The following is a 16,703-nucleotide window of genomic DNA, read 5'->3' on the forward strand; positions in this document are numbered from 1 at the left end:
ATTTTTTTCGAGACAGAGTCTCGCTTTATTGTCCAGGCTGGAATGCAGTGGTGCAATCTCGACTCACTGCAGCCTCCACCTCCCCAGTTCAGGTGATTCTCCTGCCACACACAGCCTCCTGAGTAGCTGGGACTATAGGCACGGCATACCCAGCTTGCTCCATCAACACTGAACATTAGTGATTGAGTTGTTGCCACTACTGGCACTTTTTGACTTTGTGTTTTGTTAATGTCTTCTTTTCAATTTCCATTCAGACAAATGCTGAAACTCCATGTTTTCACCTGGCCAAAGGTACTCCTTTCACTGAGTTATGGAAAATTCCCCTGGATTTTTTGGTTAATGGGTAGAGAAACACTAGCACAATAATATTTGCCAATATTCCATTATAAGAATGAAATTCAGTAGCAGATTCTGATAGTAGCCTCCATGGAATAAAATGCTGTCATTGCATGCCATCGAAGACAGCTGAACAAAATGAACAGGTCTTGAATGAGGAGAAAATCCAAGCCATATCTCTCAAGTAATCTTTGTGTGGGGATATTTTTGCAGTTTCTAAAGATATTCCACAAATCATATAAAACAAATTAGTGGCTCATAGCCCACAGTCATGAAGGACAAATCCTAACATCATGAGGCTTGCAGACAGCATATTCTGCACCTGGAAATTTTATTACATGTTTTGTACCAAGTTATAAGACAAACATCAAAATGTGAAAGGAGCCTCCTACAGCAAAAAGCTTTGTAAGTGGTCCAGGTAGTAGTAAATCCAAGTCTGCTTTCAGGTCCTCTGTCTCATTCAAACCCCTAAAGTCTTACAGATATCTGTAATAATCACTTAACTAATTGGCGGCTAAGGCATTTTGACACTGGTGGCATTTACTGTTCCCTAAACTTTGAACTTGAAATTCTTGCTGCTAATCAGTGCATGCCCTTCTGGCTAATTTATTACTAGATACTAGTAGAGAGAGATTGTCTCATTTAAGAAGTTCTGACTTTCTGACCCAGCATTCCCATCCTTAATAAGTTCTTTCTGAATCAATACCACATGAATGAGGCCCAAAAAAGAGATACTGTAATGTGATTTTAGAATAAAGTAGACTTCAGAACAAAGAAAATTATCAGAAACAGAGAAGGACATTATATAATGAGGGGAAAAAAGTCAATCCACTAAGAAGGCATAGCAATCTTAAATGTGTAAGCACCAAACAGAGCTCCCAAAATATGTCAGGCAAAAACTGGTGGACTGGAAAGCAGAAAGAGAAAAGTTCATATTATAGTTGAACTTTAACACCCCCCTCTTAACAACTGATAGAACAACTGCCCGGAATTAGCAATGATATAGAAGAACTCAAAGAAGCCATCAACATCAAGGCCTAATCAGCATTTATAGGACACATGGCCCAACAACAACAGTATCTTGACTGTATCAATGCAACCAGGTTGTGATATATTATAGTTCTGAAAGATGTTACTACTGGGGAAAAGTGGGTGTATTAGTCCGTTTTCACACTGCTGATAAAGACATACCCAAGACTGGGCAAGCTACAAAAGAAAGAGGTTTAATTGGACTTATGGTTCCACACAGCTGGGGAAGCCTCACAATCATGGCAGAAGGCAAGGAGGAACAAGTCACGTCTTACATGGATGGCAGCAAGCAAAAAGAGCTTGTGCAGGAAAACTCCCTTTATAATAACCATCAAATCTCATGAGACTCACTATCATGAGAACAGCACGGGAAACATCTACCCCCATGATTCCATTACCTCCTACTGGGTCCCTCTCACAACACGTGGAAATTCAAGATGAGATTTGGGTGGGGACAAAGCCAAACCATATCACTGGGGAAAGGGTACAAGGATCTCTCTGTATTATTTCTTACACCTGCACGTGACTCCAACATTATCTCAAACATTTTAAAGCTTATTTTAAAAACCAAACAACTGTACTTTCCATTTAAATGTAGGCTGACTGCAGTCCTGGTGATTCAGAAGGCTGACTTGGAAGGATCGCTTGAGTCCAGGAGTCTGAGGCTGCAGTGATCTATATTCCTGCCACTGAACTCCTGCCTGGACAACAGAGAAGAACTTATCTCTTAAATATTTTATTTTATTTTTATTATTTTATTTTATGAGATTGAGTCTCGCTCTGTCACCCAGGCTGGAGTGCAGTGGCACAATCTTGGCTCACTGCAACCTCTGTCTCCTGGGTTCAAGTGATTCTCCTGCCTCTGCTTTGTGAGTGTCTGGGACTACAGGCGCGCACCACCACACCTGATTTTTTTGTATTTTTAGTAGACACGGTGTTTCACCATGTTGGGATGTTGGCCTGGCTGGTCTCGAGTACCTGACCTCAAGTGACCTCAAGTGATCCTTCTGCCTTGGCCTCTCAAAATGGTGAGATTACAGGCGTGAGCCACTGCATCTGGCCAATTTTTTTTCTTATTAAAGAAACTTTTAATTAAAAATTCTAGCTGGGTGTGGTGGCACATGACTGTGATCCCAGCTACTTGAGGGGCTGAGGTGGGAGGATCACTTGAGCCTGGGAAGTGGAGGCTGCACTGAGCCATGTTTCTGCCACTGCACTCCAGCCTGGGTAACACAGCAAGACACTGTCTCAAGAAAAAAACAAAATTAAAAATAAAAATAATAGGCCGGGTGCAGTGGCTCACGCCTGTAATCCCAGCACTTTGGAAGGCCGAGGCGGGTGGATCACGAGGTCAGGAGATCGAGACCATCCTGGATAACAGTGAAACCCCGTCTCTACTAAAAATACAAAAAATTAGCCGGGCGTGGTGGCAGGCGCCTGTAATCCCAGCTAGTCAGGAGGCTGAGGCAGGAGAATGGTGTGAACCCAGGAGGCAAAGCTTGCAGTGAGCTGAGATCACGCCACTGCACTCCAGCCTGGGCGACAGAGCAAGACTCCATCTCAAAAACATAAATAAATAAAAATGAAATAAAAAAATAAAAATAACAGAGGTTGTACCTATAAATCTTACAGTCCTAAGATCTGTTTTGAGGATGTACAAAATATATCGAGGATGTACAAAACATAGTCCCAGAGTTTAAAACTCTATTTTGGTGATTCAGGCAAAGATCATCAATAGATGAAACCATAAGATGAGGTTAGGTGTGTTGGCTCACACCTGTAGTCCCAGCATTTTGAGAGACCAAGATGGGTAGATCGTTTGAAGCCAGGAGTTTGAGCCATATTGAGACTTTGCCTCTAAAAACAAAGAAACCATAGGATGAAAGGTTTAATGAGGAGCTCTTCAGTGGAGGAAGCAGGCTAACCCCACATGAACCCACTGTTCGATCTCAGCATAAGATTTAGGTGGGGACACAGCCAAACCCTATCACTGGGGAAAGTTTATAAGAATCTCTCTGTATTGTTTCTTACACCTGCATGTAAGAAATCGTCTCAGCATTACTGCTGTGTGTGCTTCCCTTATGTGATGTATTAGGAAGTACACACACCACTGAAGAAGTATTCTTACCAAAAAAATAATAATATTAAAACAACTAAAACTAAACAAAACAAAACAGAAAAACAAGCTGAACCAGAAGATGATCTAGCCTTTAGCACTAAATTCCATTTGACAAGAATTATGAGGGAAGACAGGAACAAGTTAGAGAAAAACACGACTTAGGCAAATAGAACACGAGACATTCAATAGCCCAAATGATGGGTTTCTGGAACAAGCCAATATATGAAAAGGGTGGAGAGATGGGTAGGATGGCTGATACTTAAAATAGATACAGAAATACAATATATCACGTTTTAATCCTAACTCGAACCAACTGAAACATACATTTCTTTAAACACTCAGGGATATTTGAATATGCACCTGGTGGGCCGGGCGTGGTGGCTTGCACCTGTAATCCCAGCACTTTGGGGGGCCAAGGTGGGCAGATCACGAGGTCAGGAGATCAAGACCATCCTGGCCAACATGGTGAAACCCTGTCTCTACTGAAACACACACAAAAAATTAGCTGGGCGTGTTGGTGCACACCTGTAGTCCCAGCTACTCGGGAGGCTGCGGCAGGGGAATCACTCAAACCTGGAAGGCGGAGGTTGCAGTGAGCTGAGATTACACCACTGCACTCCAGCCTGGCGACAGAGCAAGACTCCGTAAAAATGGCCGGGCGCGGTGGCTCAAGCCTGTAATCCCAGCACTTTGGGAGGCCGAGACGGGCGGATCACGAGGTCAGGAGATCGAGACCATCCTGGCTAACACGGTGAAACCCCGTCTCTACTAAAAAATACAAAAAACTAGCCGGGCGAGGTGGCGGGCGCCTGTAGTCCCAGCTACTCGGGAGGCTGAGGCAGGAGAATGGTCTAAACCCGGGAGGTGGAGCTTGCAGTGAGCTGAGATCCGGCCACTGCACCCCAGCCTGGGCGACAGAGCAAGACTCTGTCTCAAAAAAAAAAAAAAAAGACTCCATAAAAAAAAAAAGAAAGAAAGACAGAATATGGACCTAGTATTAGGTGACACCAAAGAGTCGTTAATTTTGTTAGCATGACATGGGTATTATAGTTATGTAAGAAATTGTCTATTATTACTCATGTACTGAAATACGTTCATGGTCAGGCACAGTGGCTCCCTTGTAGTCCCAACGTTTTGGGAGGCTAAAGCAAGAGGATCACTCAAGCCTAGGAATTGGAGACCAGCCTGGGCAACATAGTGAAAGCTTATCTCTACAAAAAAAAAAAACCCAAAATTATCCAGGTTGGTGGTGTGCACCTGTAGTCCCAGCTACTCCAGAGGCTGAAGTAGGAGGATCTCTTGAACTCAGGAGGAGGTCAAGGCTGCAGTGAGCCAAGACCATGCCACTGCACTCCAGCCTGGGTGACGGAGCAAGATCCTGTCTCAAAAAACAAACAAACAAACAAACAGAAATACGTTGAAATAACTAGCATCTTCAATACAATATTGAATAAGAGTGGACATCATTGGTTCCCAATCTTAGGGGCAAAACTGTCTGATTTCATCATTAAATATATTAGCTGTAGGTGTTTGTGTATGCCCTTTAAAAGTTATTTTATTTTGGCCGGGCACAGTGGCTCATGCCTGTAATCCCAGCACTTTGGGAGGCTGAGGTGGGTGGATCACAAGGTCAGGAGATTGAGACCATCCTGGCTAACACAGTGAAACCCCGTCTCTACTAAAACTACAAAAAAATTAGCTGGGTGTGGTGGGCACCTGTAGCCCCAGCTACTCAGGAGGCTTAGGCAAGAGAATGGCGTGAACCCGGGAGGCGGAGCTTGCAGTGAGCTGAGATCACTCCACTGCACTCCACTTATTAATTATTTTATTTTTTATAGAGAACAGTCTTGCTATGTTGCCCACATTGGTCTTGAACTCCTGGGCTCAAGCAATCCACACGTCTTGTCCTCCCAAAGTCTGGGATTCTAGGCATTAGCCACCGCGCCTGGCCTATGATGCCTTTTATCAGTTTCAGGACTTCCCTTCTATTCCTCGTTGGCTGAGAGGTTTTTTTTTGAATAGGTATTAAATTTTGTCAAGTGCTTTTTCTGCATCTATTGAGATGGTCATATGGGTTTTATCTTACAGCCTGTTAGTATAGTAAATTACATTGATTGATTTTAAAATATTAAGCCAACCTTATATTCCTGGGATGAAACTAACTTGGTCATGATACATTGTTTGTATATACTACTGTATTCATTTTGCTAAGTTTTAAAAGGATTTTTGAAAAACATAAAAAGGATTTTGTGTATAGATCCATGAAGGTTATGTGTGTAGTTTCTTTCTTGTAACATCTTTGTGTCATTTGTTATCTGGTAATGTAGCCTCAAGAGGAGTGGGTAAGTGATCCCTCCTCTTCTATCTACTAGAAACATTGTGCAGAATTGATGTTGTTTCTTCCTTAAGTGTCCAATGAAGCCATGGAGACCTGGAGTTTTCTTTGTGGAAATATATATATATATATCTCGCTCTGTCGCCCAGGCTGGAGTGCAGTGGCCGGATCTCAGCTCACTGCAAGCTCCGCCTCCCGGGTTTACGCCATTCTCCTGCCTCAGCCTCCCGAGTAGCTGGGACTACAGGCGCCCGCCATCTCGCCCGGCTAGTTTTTTTTTTTTTTTGTATTTTTTTTAGTAGAGACGGGGTTTCACCGTGTTGGCCAGGATGGTCTCAATCTTCTGACCTCGTGATCCGCCCATCTCGGCCTCCCAAAGTGCTGGTATTACAGGCTTGAGCCACCGCACCCGGCCGGAAATATTTTTTTATTAAGAATTAAATATCTGGGGTAGACGAGATGGCTCACACCTGTAATTCTAGTGCTTTGGGAGGCTGAGGCAGGAGGAATACTTGAGCCCAGGAGTTTGAAACCAGCCTGAGCAATATAGCCAGACCCTGTCCCTACAAAAATATTTTTACAAAATTATCTGGGTGTAATGAGGTGCACCTGTAGTCCCAGCTACTTGGGAGGCTTGGGCAGAAGGATCGCTTGAGCCCAGGAGGTTGAGGCTACAGTGAGCTATGCTTGCACTATTGCACTCAAACTTAGAAGACAGAGCAAGATCTGTCTTAAGAAAAAAAAAAAGTTCAGGTTGCTGGTTTCTTTTTCTTTTTTTTTAGACAGGGTCTGGCTCTGTCGCCCAGGTTGGAGTGCAGTGGTGTGATCTTGGCTCACTGGAACCTCTGCCTCCCAGGTTCAAACGTTTCTCCTGCCTCAGCCTTCCAAGTAAGTGATTACAGGTGCACACCACCACACCCAGCTAATTTTTGGATTTTTAGTGGAGATGGGGTCTCACCATGTTGACCAGGCTGGTCTCTAATTCCTGACCTCAAGTGATCTGCCTGCCTCGGACTCCCAAAGTGCTGGGATTACAGGCGTGAGCCACTATGCCCGGCTGTCTCATTTTTCCTTAGTGGGCTTTGGTAGTTTGTGTTTTTCAAGGAAATTGTCCATTTCATCTAACTTATTAAATGTATTCACGTAAAGGTTTTAATCATCTACCCTATTGTCATTTTAATTTTTGTACAGTCTGTAGCGGTGCCTCTTCTGCTGTTTCTGGTGTGGTTCATCTGTGTATTCTCTCTGTTATTCCTGATCAGTCTAGTCAGAGGTTTATCAACTTTAGTGATCTGTTTATAGAACCTACTTCTGGTTTTACTGACCTTTGCTAATGTTTTTGTTTTCTATTTCATTTATTTTGGCTTTTTTTCTTTCTTGGAGATGCCGTCTTGCTCGGTTTCCTAGGCTAGCACGCAGAGAAGTGATCTTGGCTCACTGCAGCTTCCGCCTGTCGGGTTCAAGCAATTCTCCCATATCAGCCCTATTTTGGCTATTTTTATTATTTTTATAATAAAAAATATAAAAAAAAATATATATATATATAATATAATAAAAAAACTGCCTCGGCCAGTGCAGTGGCTCATACCTGTAATCCCAGCACTTTGGGCAGGGCATGGTGGCTCACACCTGTAATCCCAGCACTTTGGGCCGGGCGTGGTGGCTCACACCTGTAATCCCAGCACTTTGGGAGGCCGAGGCGAGAGGATCCCTTGAGGCTAGGAGTTCACCAGCCTGGCAAACATGGTGAGACCCCTTCTCTACTAAAAATAAAAAAATCAGCCAGGCACGGTGGTGCATGCCTGTAATTCCAGCTACACAGGAAGCTGAGGCATGAGAATTGCTCGAACCCAGGAGGCCGAGGTTGCAGTGAGCTGAAATTGCACCACTGCACTCCAGCCTGTGCAACAGAGTGAGACTTTGTCTCAAAAAAAAAAAAAAAAAAAAAAAAGTAAATGCTTACATTATTGATTTGAAGTATTTCTTCTTTTATAATATGTCAGCGTGGTGCTATAAATTTCCCTCATAGCATTACTGTGGCTGCATCTCAGAAAATTTGATATGTCCTGTTTTTACTTTCATTCAGTTCAAAATATGATCTAATTTTCCTTGAGATTACATATTTCACTCATGGGTTATTTAATTTTAAATATCTGGGGATTGTCCAGATATCATTCCATTATTATTTTCTATTTTTCCTTTTTCTTCTATTTATTAACTTATTTACTTACTTTCAGTTCCCTCTCAGGCTCTAAATTCTGTTATTTTCCTTTTCTTTTTCTTTTTTTTTTTTTTTTGAGACGGAGTCTGATGGAGTCTTTCTCTGTTGCCCAGGCTGGAGTGCGGTGGTATGATCTCAGCTCACTGCAACCTCCACCTCCCAGGTAGAAGCAATTCTCCTGCCTCAGCCTCCTGAGTAGCTGGGATTACAGGCACACGCCACAATTCCCGGCTAATTTTTTTTGTATTTTTAGTAGAGATGGGGTTTCACCATATTGGCCGGGCTGGTCGTGAACTTCTGACCTTAAGTGATCAGCCCACCTCTGCCTCCCAAAGTGCTGGGATTACAGGCGTGAGCCACCGTGCCCAGCCTCTGTTATTATTTTCTAGTTTAATTCCATTGCGTTCAGAGATATACTTTGTATGATTGGAATCCTTTAAAATTTATTTATTTACTTATTTATTTTATTATTTTTTTAATATGGAGTCTCATTCTGTTGCCCAGGCTGGAGTGCAGTGGTGTGGTCACAGCTCACTGCAGCCTCGACCTCCCAGGCTTAGATGATTCTCCCATCTCAGCCTCCCAAGTAACTGAGACCACAGGTGCATGCTACCACATTTTGATAATTTTTAATTTTTTTTTTTGTAGCGATAAGATCTCCCTGTGTTGCCCAGGCTAGTCTCAAACTCCTGGGCTCAAGCAATCCTTCCTTCTCAGCCTCCAAAAGTGCTGAGATTACAGATGTGGGCCAGTATGTCGCCCACTGTGGGGGCAGTCTTTGTTTCGAAATATACTTTCTCTGATATTCATTTAGCCATTCCAACTTTTTAAAATTTGGTTTTGTCAGTATATGCCTTTTCCCATCTTTTTGCTTTTAAACTATCTCTGTTTTTATATTTGAATACCTTTCTGGTATTTACCATATAGTTCGGTTTTGCTTTTTTATCCATTCTAACAATCACTGCCCTTTACCTTGAGCATTTACATCATTTATATTTATGTCATTATTGATATGATTGGGTTTAAATCAGTTTTGCTATTGTTTTTTCATTTGTTCCATCTGTCTATTGATGTTTTTTTCTTTTTTTTTTTTTTTTTTTTTTGAGACGGAGTCTTGCTCTGTCACCCAGGCTGGAGTGCAGTGGCCGGATCTCAGCTCACTGCAAGCTCCGCCTCCCGGGTTTACGCCATTCTCCTGCCTCAGCCTCCCGAGTAGCTGGGACTACAGGCGCCCGCCACCTCGCCCGGCTAGTTTTTTTGTATTTTTTAGTAGAGACGGGGTTTCACCGTGTTAGCCGGGATGGTCTCTCGATCTCCTGACCTCGTGATCCGCCCGTCTCGGCCTCCCAAAGTGCTGGGATTACAGGCTGGAGCCACCGCGCCCGGCCTGTTTTTTTCTTTTGTATTTGCAGACAGATATGCCCTCTGTCACCCAGGGTGGAGTGCAGTAGAGCTATCACAGCTCACTGCAGCTGGGCACTGGTCCATTTTTCTATCTTTTTTTTTTTTTTCTGTTGAGACAGCGCCTCCCTATGTTGCCCAGGCTGGATTCAAACACCTGGGCTCAAGTGATCCTCCTGCCTTGATCTCTCAAGGTGTTGGCATTACAGGCGGAAGTCACCAGAGGCAGTCAGTTTTTTTTCACTTAGGTATAGAATTCAATGCCAACAGTTCTTTTCTTTCAACACGTTAACCATGTCACTCCATGAGGACGCTGTCTTGAGCATTTGGTAAACCTCGTTCTCCAGGACCACACGGCAGGCGCCAGAGCCCTAGGTCCACCCCACCCCGTAAGCTCCCTCCTGGAGGAGACAGAGACCCGGGACAGCTCCGGGGCAAGGCCGAGGAAGGAGGGACGACCGGGCAGGGAGGCCCGAGGAGTCCCCGCCCTTTGGGATCGTCGCCACCCTTGGACCCCCTCACCCTTGGGGACGTTGAGGAGTGTTAAAATCTCCAAGACGAGAGTCACCGGTAGGAAGCCACAGCCATTTCGCAGTTTGCTCGGTGCAAATGCAGACGGTCCTAGTCGAGCCGGGAGTCGAGCGCGTGGGCGGCGTTGAGGACCTTCGGGGGCGCAGTCAGCTCCACCCTCCGGTGGGCGGGGCCCGAGCCAGTCCCTAAAGGTAAGCAGCTGCAGGTTCCGGAGCAGGTGCTATCGACCGCTGCGCGCTGCTATCGGAGTATCCCGTTGCCGCCATCATGTCCCAGCAACTATCACTGGCCCGGCCCGCCACGGTGCTGGGCGCTATGGAGATGGGGCGCCGCATGGACGCGCCCACCAGCGCAGCAGTCACGCGCGCCTTCCTGGAGCGCGGCCACACCGAGATAGACACGGCCTTCGTGTACAGCGACGGCCAGTCCGAGACCATCCTGGGCGGCCTGGGACTCGGGCTGGGGGGCAGCGACTGCAGAGGTAACACTGGCCCCTGATCCTCCCCCTGCACGGTGCAGAACTGAGACTGTCCGCAGCCGTGCACCGCCCAGCTCTCCCTGGCCCCAGGCAGCACCCACGGCTTTGTTCCCCGCTCCTCCAACCCCCGTCCACCTCGCAACCTTGGGAACCCCAGGCTTCTCAGGCACATCTAGCTCCGGACAACTTTTCTCTGGTCTTCTCTTTTCTTCGTCTCTCTTCTCTTCCGGGAGGTAGCCACCACCCTCACTGACGCCTGGATGACTTGGTCTTGCCTGGAATGACTTGGCTAGCCCATCTCTGGAGCACGAAAAACATTGGAATCTGGCATTGTGCAGCTCCTGTCCCCACCTGTGCCCTGCAGGTGCCCTTGACGGGCCTGATCTGCCGAAATTCTGTGCTTATCGGCTGGCACTCCCTGGCACAGTCCGAAATCAGTTTGGACCCAGCACACTGCTTCTTCCTGCACACGTGCCAGCCTGCTCGCTCCCTGGACTTTGCTCTGAGTACCTTGTGGTACTCGCAAGGGCACCTCACCAGGTTCAAAGGCACCTCACCAGGGTGGCAGTGCCCGGGAGGCTTGGCAGCTCCCTCAGAGGGATGGGGGATTGGGATTGTACAGGTTCTCACTGCCCTATCTGTGGGAGGCTCTGTCTGAAGCTACTGGAGAGAAATGGACACTAACCCACTCCAGGAAGCTCCAATTCTAGAGATGGCTGGGGAGCCCGGAGTGAGCCCTTCCTGGGAGGGACCCCGTGAAGAAAGAACAGAGAGGAGTTTGCCAGGAAGAGTACGAGGGGCAAGGGTGTCAGGGCAGTGGGCACGGGTGTGGAAAAGCAAATGTGATTTGGCAATGCCGCGGGTGCTGGAGGAAGCAGGTGTAGCCTGAGGGGAAGATGTTTGTATAGGGGCAGGAGGAACCGCCCTCAGTCTGATGCCATGTGCAGTGCTTAGGCCAGTGCCTGGCAGGCACATAGTGAGGGCTGGGAAATGTTAGCTGTTTCTTTGTTCTTAGTATTAGCACCATTTACCTCCTTCCACTCTGAGTGTCTGAGTGGAGTCATTTCTCCTCTGATTCACCACATGGTAGATCCCGAACGAACCCAGCCTGTGCGTGCATCTCAGTGCCACACGCTTTCTAGATCACCCCTCTGCCACTTGTTGAGAGCTCTAACCATATTTCTGTTTTTTTTTTTTTCTTTGGAGACAGGATCTTGCTTTTTTTGCCCAGGCTGGAGTGGAGTGATGCGATCATGGCTTATTGAAGCTTTGACCTCTCAGAGCTCAAGCAATCCTTCCACCTCAGCCTCCTGAGGAGCTGGGACTAACACAGGCCTGTGCCACCACACCCGGCTAATTTTTTGTATTATTCATCGAGATGGGAGTCTCACTTTGTTGTCCAGGCTGGTCTCAAACTCCTGGGCTCAAGTGATCCTCCTGCCTTGGCCTCCCATAGTGCCGAGATTACAGGTGTGAGCCAACACAGATCTGCACCCTCTGCCTGGCCCTTATTTCTGTTTTTTTTGTTGTTGTTGTTGTTGTTGTTGTTGTTTTTTAATCCTTCTTTATCTTCTGTCTTTGACTCCAAGGTTGGCTGGTGAAAGTCCTCAGATCTCAGATCTGAAGTGAAGTTCAGTTGAGAAGGAGAGGGGTGGAGGTGGCATGGAAAAATTCCAAATGAATAGTTCTTCAATCCTGCTCCCTCCCAGTTCTCAAGGGCTCCAGTGACTGCACTCCTGCCAGCCTAAGTGACTTTCTAAGTGTGAAAAGTGGGAAGAGGACTCTCCACTCCCCTGTTAGTCCAGCTCACTGACTCACTGAGAACTAAGATTCTTTTTTTTTTTTTTTTTTAGAAGGAGTCTCACTCTGTCGCCAGGCAGGAGTGCTATGGCACAATCTCGACTCACTGCAACCTCTGCCTCCTGGGTTCAAACAATTCTTTTGCCTCAGAATCCTGGCTAGCTGGGGACTACAGGCGGGTTCCACCACCCCTGGCTAATTTTTGTGTTTTTATTAGAGACAGGGTTTCATCATGTTGGTCTGGCTGGTCTCGAACTCCTGACCTCCTGATCTGCCCGCCTCAGTACCCCAAAGTGCTGGGATTACAGGTGTGAGCCATGGTGCCAGGCCCTGAATTTCATTTCTCTCTCCCCTCAGTGAAAATTGCTACCAAGGCCAATCCACTGTTTGGGAACTCCCTGAAGCCTGACAGTCTCCGGTTCCAGCTGGAGACGTCACTGAAGCGGCTGCAGTGTCCCCGAGTGGACCTCTTCTACCTGCACATGCCAGACCACAGCACCCCGGTGGAAGAGACGCTGCGCGCCTGCCACCAGCTGCACCAGGAGGTGAGGGGACCCCTGAGCTCTGGGAGGTGGCCCGCTGCTGCTCTCATTCTGATCCCACTGGTGAGATCAGAGGCACCAGGGCGGTCCCAGGGTGGAGCAGGGAAGAGCCCCACTCCCAGGGGCCCCACCCTGGCCTCCCCTTCCTGGTCTGGGCTGCACTGCGCTCTGACTGGAGCCTCACCCCTGCAGGGCAAGTTCGTGGAGCTTGGCCTCTCCAACTATGCCGCCTGGGAAGTGGCCGAGATCTGTACCCTCTGCAAGAGCAATGGCTGGATCGTGCCCACTGTGTACCAGGTGAGGGCCGGGGCTGCAGAGGCCAAGGTCTCCAGAACTCCTGCTCATCCTGGGCTCACTATTCCCCTCTGACTCCCCCGGTACCCTCTACATAGCCGCCACCCCCTGTTCAAACCCTGCAGATGGCTCCCACATACCCTCAGGATGCCATTCAAGCTCCTCAGGCTGGCCACTGGGCATCTGTTTCCTTCCTGCCTATCTGTGTATCTTGGACCCTTCCTTCCCCACCTGGCCCTGCACTCAGCCTGGAACACGCCCTGCCCTGCACTGCCCCTTCCCCGGGAGAACGGTTCAGGTCTCACATATGGTGTCTTCCTCTGGAAGCCTTTCTACACGGGCCCAGAAGACCCTGAGACCTCAGGTCCTCGTTTACCTCCTCATCATTCATTCCACAAATGTTTGTACACCTGCTTGATGCCAGGCACTGGTCACGGAACTTTCTAGTCTATTGTGAATGCCTCATTACTCGATTATAACTGTTTATACTTGACCTTATTATAAAACCTTGAGGGAAGGGACCCTGTCCTTTTGGCTTAAGAATCTAAATCTGACAACCAGCTCCTAGTTGGTGCTCATGAAAGTTGGCTCAGTGAATGAATTTTCCTCGGGCATAAGCCCCTTTCACCAGCACCAGTAAGAATAAGTAAATGCCCAGATGGTTAAAGTCCTAGAATTGTTAAGGTCTGAAATAAGGGTTCTATAAGGGTAAATTTGAGGTCCCTTCTTTTGACACATCCACTCTCTGCCCTGGGCCCCCCTCCTTGCAGGGCATGTACAACGCCATCACCCGGCAGGTGGAAACGGAGCTCTTCCCCTGCCTCAGGCACTTTGGACTGAGGTTCTATGCCTTCAACCCTCTGGCTGGTACGTGGAGCATTCCTGGCCCTGACTCAGCCTATTTCCAACCCACAGATGCTCAGCCCAGGACCTGGGAAGCAGGGAGGGTTTGACAAACTTTGACCTCTCAGGTCAAAGAAGTCAAGGCTGCATCCTTCAGCCCTCCTGGGTCCCTGCCCCTCCCCTAGACCAGAGCCCTGAGGGATGTGGCAGCTTCTGGGGCACTCTGGGCCCGGGGGCTGATCGCTGCCTTCCCGCAGGGGGCCTGCTGACTGGCAGGTACAAGTATGAGGACAAGGACAGGAAACAGCCCGTGAGCCGCTTCTTTGGGAATCAGTGGGCAGAGCTGTACAGGAATCGGTGAGCTGGGGGTGCTTGGTGTGGATGGCTGGGGTGGGGTCGGCTTTATGTGGAATGAAGTCCTGGCTGCTCCTGGGGTAAGGCCTTTCCTCGCTGCTGCACCTACTCCCCTGCATCCCTTCAGGAATTTCCAAACCCTCCGTGTGTTTTCTTGTTGTCTGGGGACCTCCAGGAGGAAATGAGGCTCCCTGGACCTCAGGGTCTTGAAGTCGTAGCTCTTTCCTGAGCAATCACCTGCTGGGAAGGAAAGAAGGAGCCCTGCAGGGAGGTCCAGGAGGCCTGGGGCCGAGCCCTGTTACATCCCAGTGGCCCTCGTGTCCCTAAGGAAAATAAGAGCAGGCTGCTGAGTCGTCAGGAATAAAGACTCTTTGAGGTCTCTGCTGAGGGGCCAGCGTCCTGGGTGGTTCTGACGCCCAGCAAAGTGGGAGACGCATGGCTGGAGAGCGCACCTGTCCCTCAGGGCTGCAGGGTGTGGGGTGGGGCAGTGGCCGTCGTTGGCTCTTTGGTTGTGGCTCCCAGTGTGATCCCCATGGTACTGACCCCTGTGCCACTGTCCCCCCTTCCCAGCTACTGGAAGGAGAACCACTTCGAGGGCATTGCCCTGGTGGAGAAGGCCCTGCAGGCTGCGTATGGCTCCAGCACCCCCAGCATGACCTCGGCCACCCTCCGGTGGATGTACCATCACTCACAGCTGCAGGTAACCAGCAACCCTGGGCCCTCAGCTCCTTACCTTCCAGGGGGACCAGTAATGTCTTTCGATGAGGGCTAAAACATTTGTTTATTGATTCCTCTAAAATTTCTCTTTCTTTCAACTCTCACAAACATTCTTCCCACTGGTCTTTTTCTATGTTCCTTTTTTTTGGAGACAGTCTCATTCTGTCGCCCAGGTGGGAGTGCAGTGGCACGATCTCGGGTCATTGCAACTTCTGCCACCTGGGCTGAAGCAATTCTTTTGTCTCAGCCTCCTGAGTAGCTGGGATTACAGGCATGCGCCACCATACCCAGGTAATTGTTTGTATTTGTAGTAGAGATGGGGTTTCACCATGTTGCTCAGGCTGGTCTCAAACTCCTGAGCTCAGATAATTCACCCTCCTCAGCCTCTGAAAGTGTGGGGATTACAGGTGTGAGCCACTGCGCTCGGCCTTCCCATTGGCCTTGATGGCATCTGAGTACCAGGCTTTGTAATAAGGGCTTTGCTGCAGGGATTTCATTATTCCTTCAGCTTTATGAAATGACTGTCCCGGTGTTATTGACGAGGAACCTGAGTTTCACCCAGCTATTAAAGGGGCAGACATTTTAACATTTTAACACAGGTTTAACTGTAAAACCCACTAGTCTCATCCTTTGGTGGGAGCTGGAGTTTCCCTCACTTGGTACACCATGTCGTCCTCATTCAAATGTGTATCCAGCTTCAGCCTCAGATGTTGCAATAGTGTCTGGCATATATACAGTAGGTGCTCAATAAACGGGAGCTAAGCACTCTACATAATTTTTCCCACCCATAACCATGTTGAAAATAGAGAAGAGGATTGAGTCTCAGAGAGGTTTAATAACTTAGCCACGTTTACACAGCTGCTGGGGGGCAGAACTGGGCTGTGAATGTAGGTCTGTTTGGAAGTATCGTGTGGCAGTAGGTGAAAGAATACAGGTTTCGAGTCACATAGGTACAGGTATCCAAGGCATCTTATTTCTGGACGTCTGGGATACAAGAGTGCCCAAATCTCAGCAGGGAGGTGGCTGGGAGGGCTGTGAGTGGAGTTGCTGTGCAGCAGAAGGTTGAAGTCTGGCCACCTCCCTTGCAGGGTGCCCATGGGGACGCAGTCATCCTGGGCATGTCCAGCCTGGAGCAGCTGGAGCAGAACTTGGCAGCGGCAGAGGAAGGGCCCCTGAAGCCGGCTGTCGTGGACGCCTTTAATCAAGCCTGGAATTTGGTTGCTTACGAATGTCCCAACTACTTCCGCTAGGCCCATCGTTTCTCAGGCTGCCCAAGGCTCTTCTGTAACCTCTTTTTGTCTCTCACGCTTTCTTTAATTTAGAACTGCCTCAGTACATTCTTAGGAATGGAACTATTTGAACAAAAACGTAACAGTAGAGTCACCACCAAATGAAGAATAAAACCTCCCAGGATGCTGTGTGTTAGTCTGTTTGCGTTGCTATAAAAGAATACCTGAGACTGGGTCATTAATAAAGAAAAGAGGTTTCTTTGGCTCACGGTTCTGCAGTCTGTACAAGGGGGTGTGGTCCCAACATCTACTCCTGGCGAGGGCCTCAGGAAGTTTACAATCATGGCAGCAGGGGAAGCGGAGCCAGCTTGTCACATGGCAAGAGAGGGAGCAAGAGACGAGAGGAAATTCCAGGCTCTTTTAAACAACCAGATCTTGTGTGAACTCATAAAGCCGGAACTCGCTCATTACTGT

General features: G+C 48.0%; 2 protein-coding genes across 8 annotated transcripts in view; one reads left to right on the plus strand and one right to left on the minus strand.

Annotated features, from left to right (window-relative positions):
• The window catches only part of SLC66A1 (solute carrier family 66 member 1), a 45,063-nt gene extending 34,949 nt beyond the window's left edge, over positions 1 to 10,114 (minus strand). For 2 of the 7 annotated variants that reach the window (XR_013406905.1, XM_077971993.1), the window contains exon 1: positions 9,964 to 10,104. The gene's annotated coding sequence lies outside the window, so the exon portion shown is untranslated. Of the gene's footprint in view, positions 1 to 4,741; positions 4,863 to 9,963 lie in introns of all 7 variants that reach the window. The other 5 variants (XM_077972000.1, XM_077972033.1, XM_077972089.1 and 2 more) reach the window with 5 other exon arrangements.
• Positions 10,072 to 16,494, plus strand: LOC715623 (aldo-keto reductase family 7 member A3). Its single transcript, XM_001105933.5, has 7 exons — positions 10,072 to 10,453; positions 12,608 to 12,795; positions 12,985 to 13,089; positions 13,857 to 13,953; positions 14,187 to 14,286; positions 14,854 to 14,983; positions 16,089 to 16,494. Exons 1-7 carry the CDS (start codon positions 10,240 to 10,242, stop codon positions 16,248 to 16,250), a joined length of 996 nt encoding a protein of 331 aa, XP_001105933.4. The 5' UTR covers positions 10,072 to 10,239; the 3' UTR covers positions 16,251 to 16,494.
• Positions 16,495 to 16,703: the final 209 nt, after the last annotated feature.

The sequence above is a fragment of the Macaca mulatta genome, chromosome 1 (assembly GCF_049350105.2).
Source record: "Macaca mulatta isolate MMU2019108-1 chromosome 1, T2T-MMU8v2.0, whole genome shotgun sequence".
NCBI classification, from domain to species: Eukaryota; Metazoa; Chordata; class Mammalia; order Primates; family Cercopithecidae; genus Macaca; species Macaca mulatta.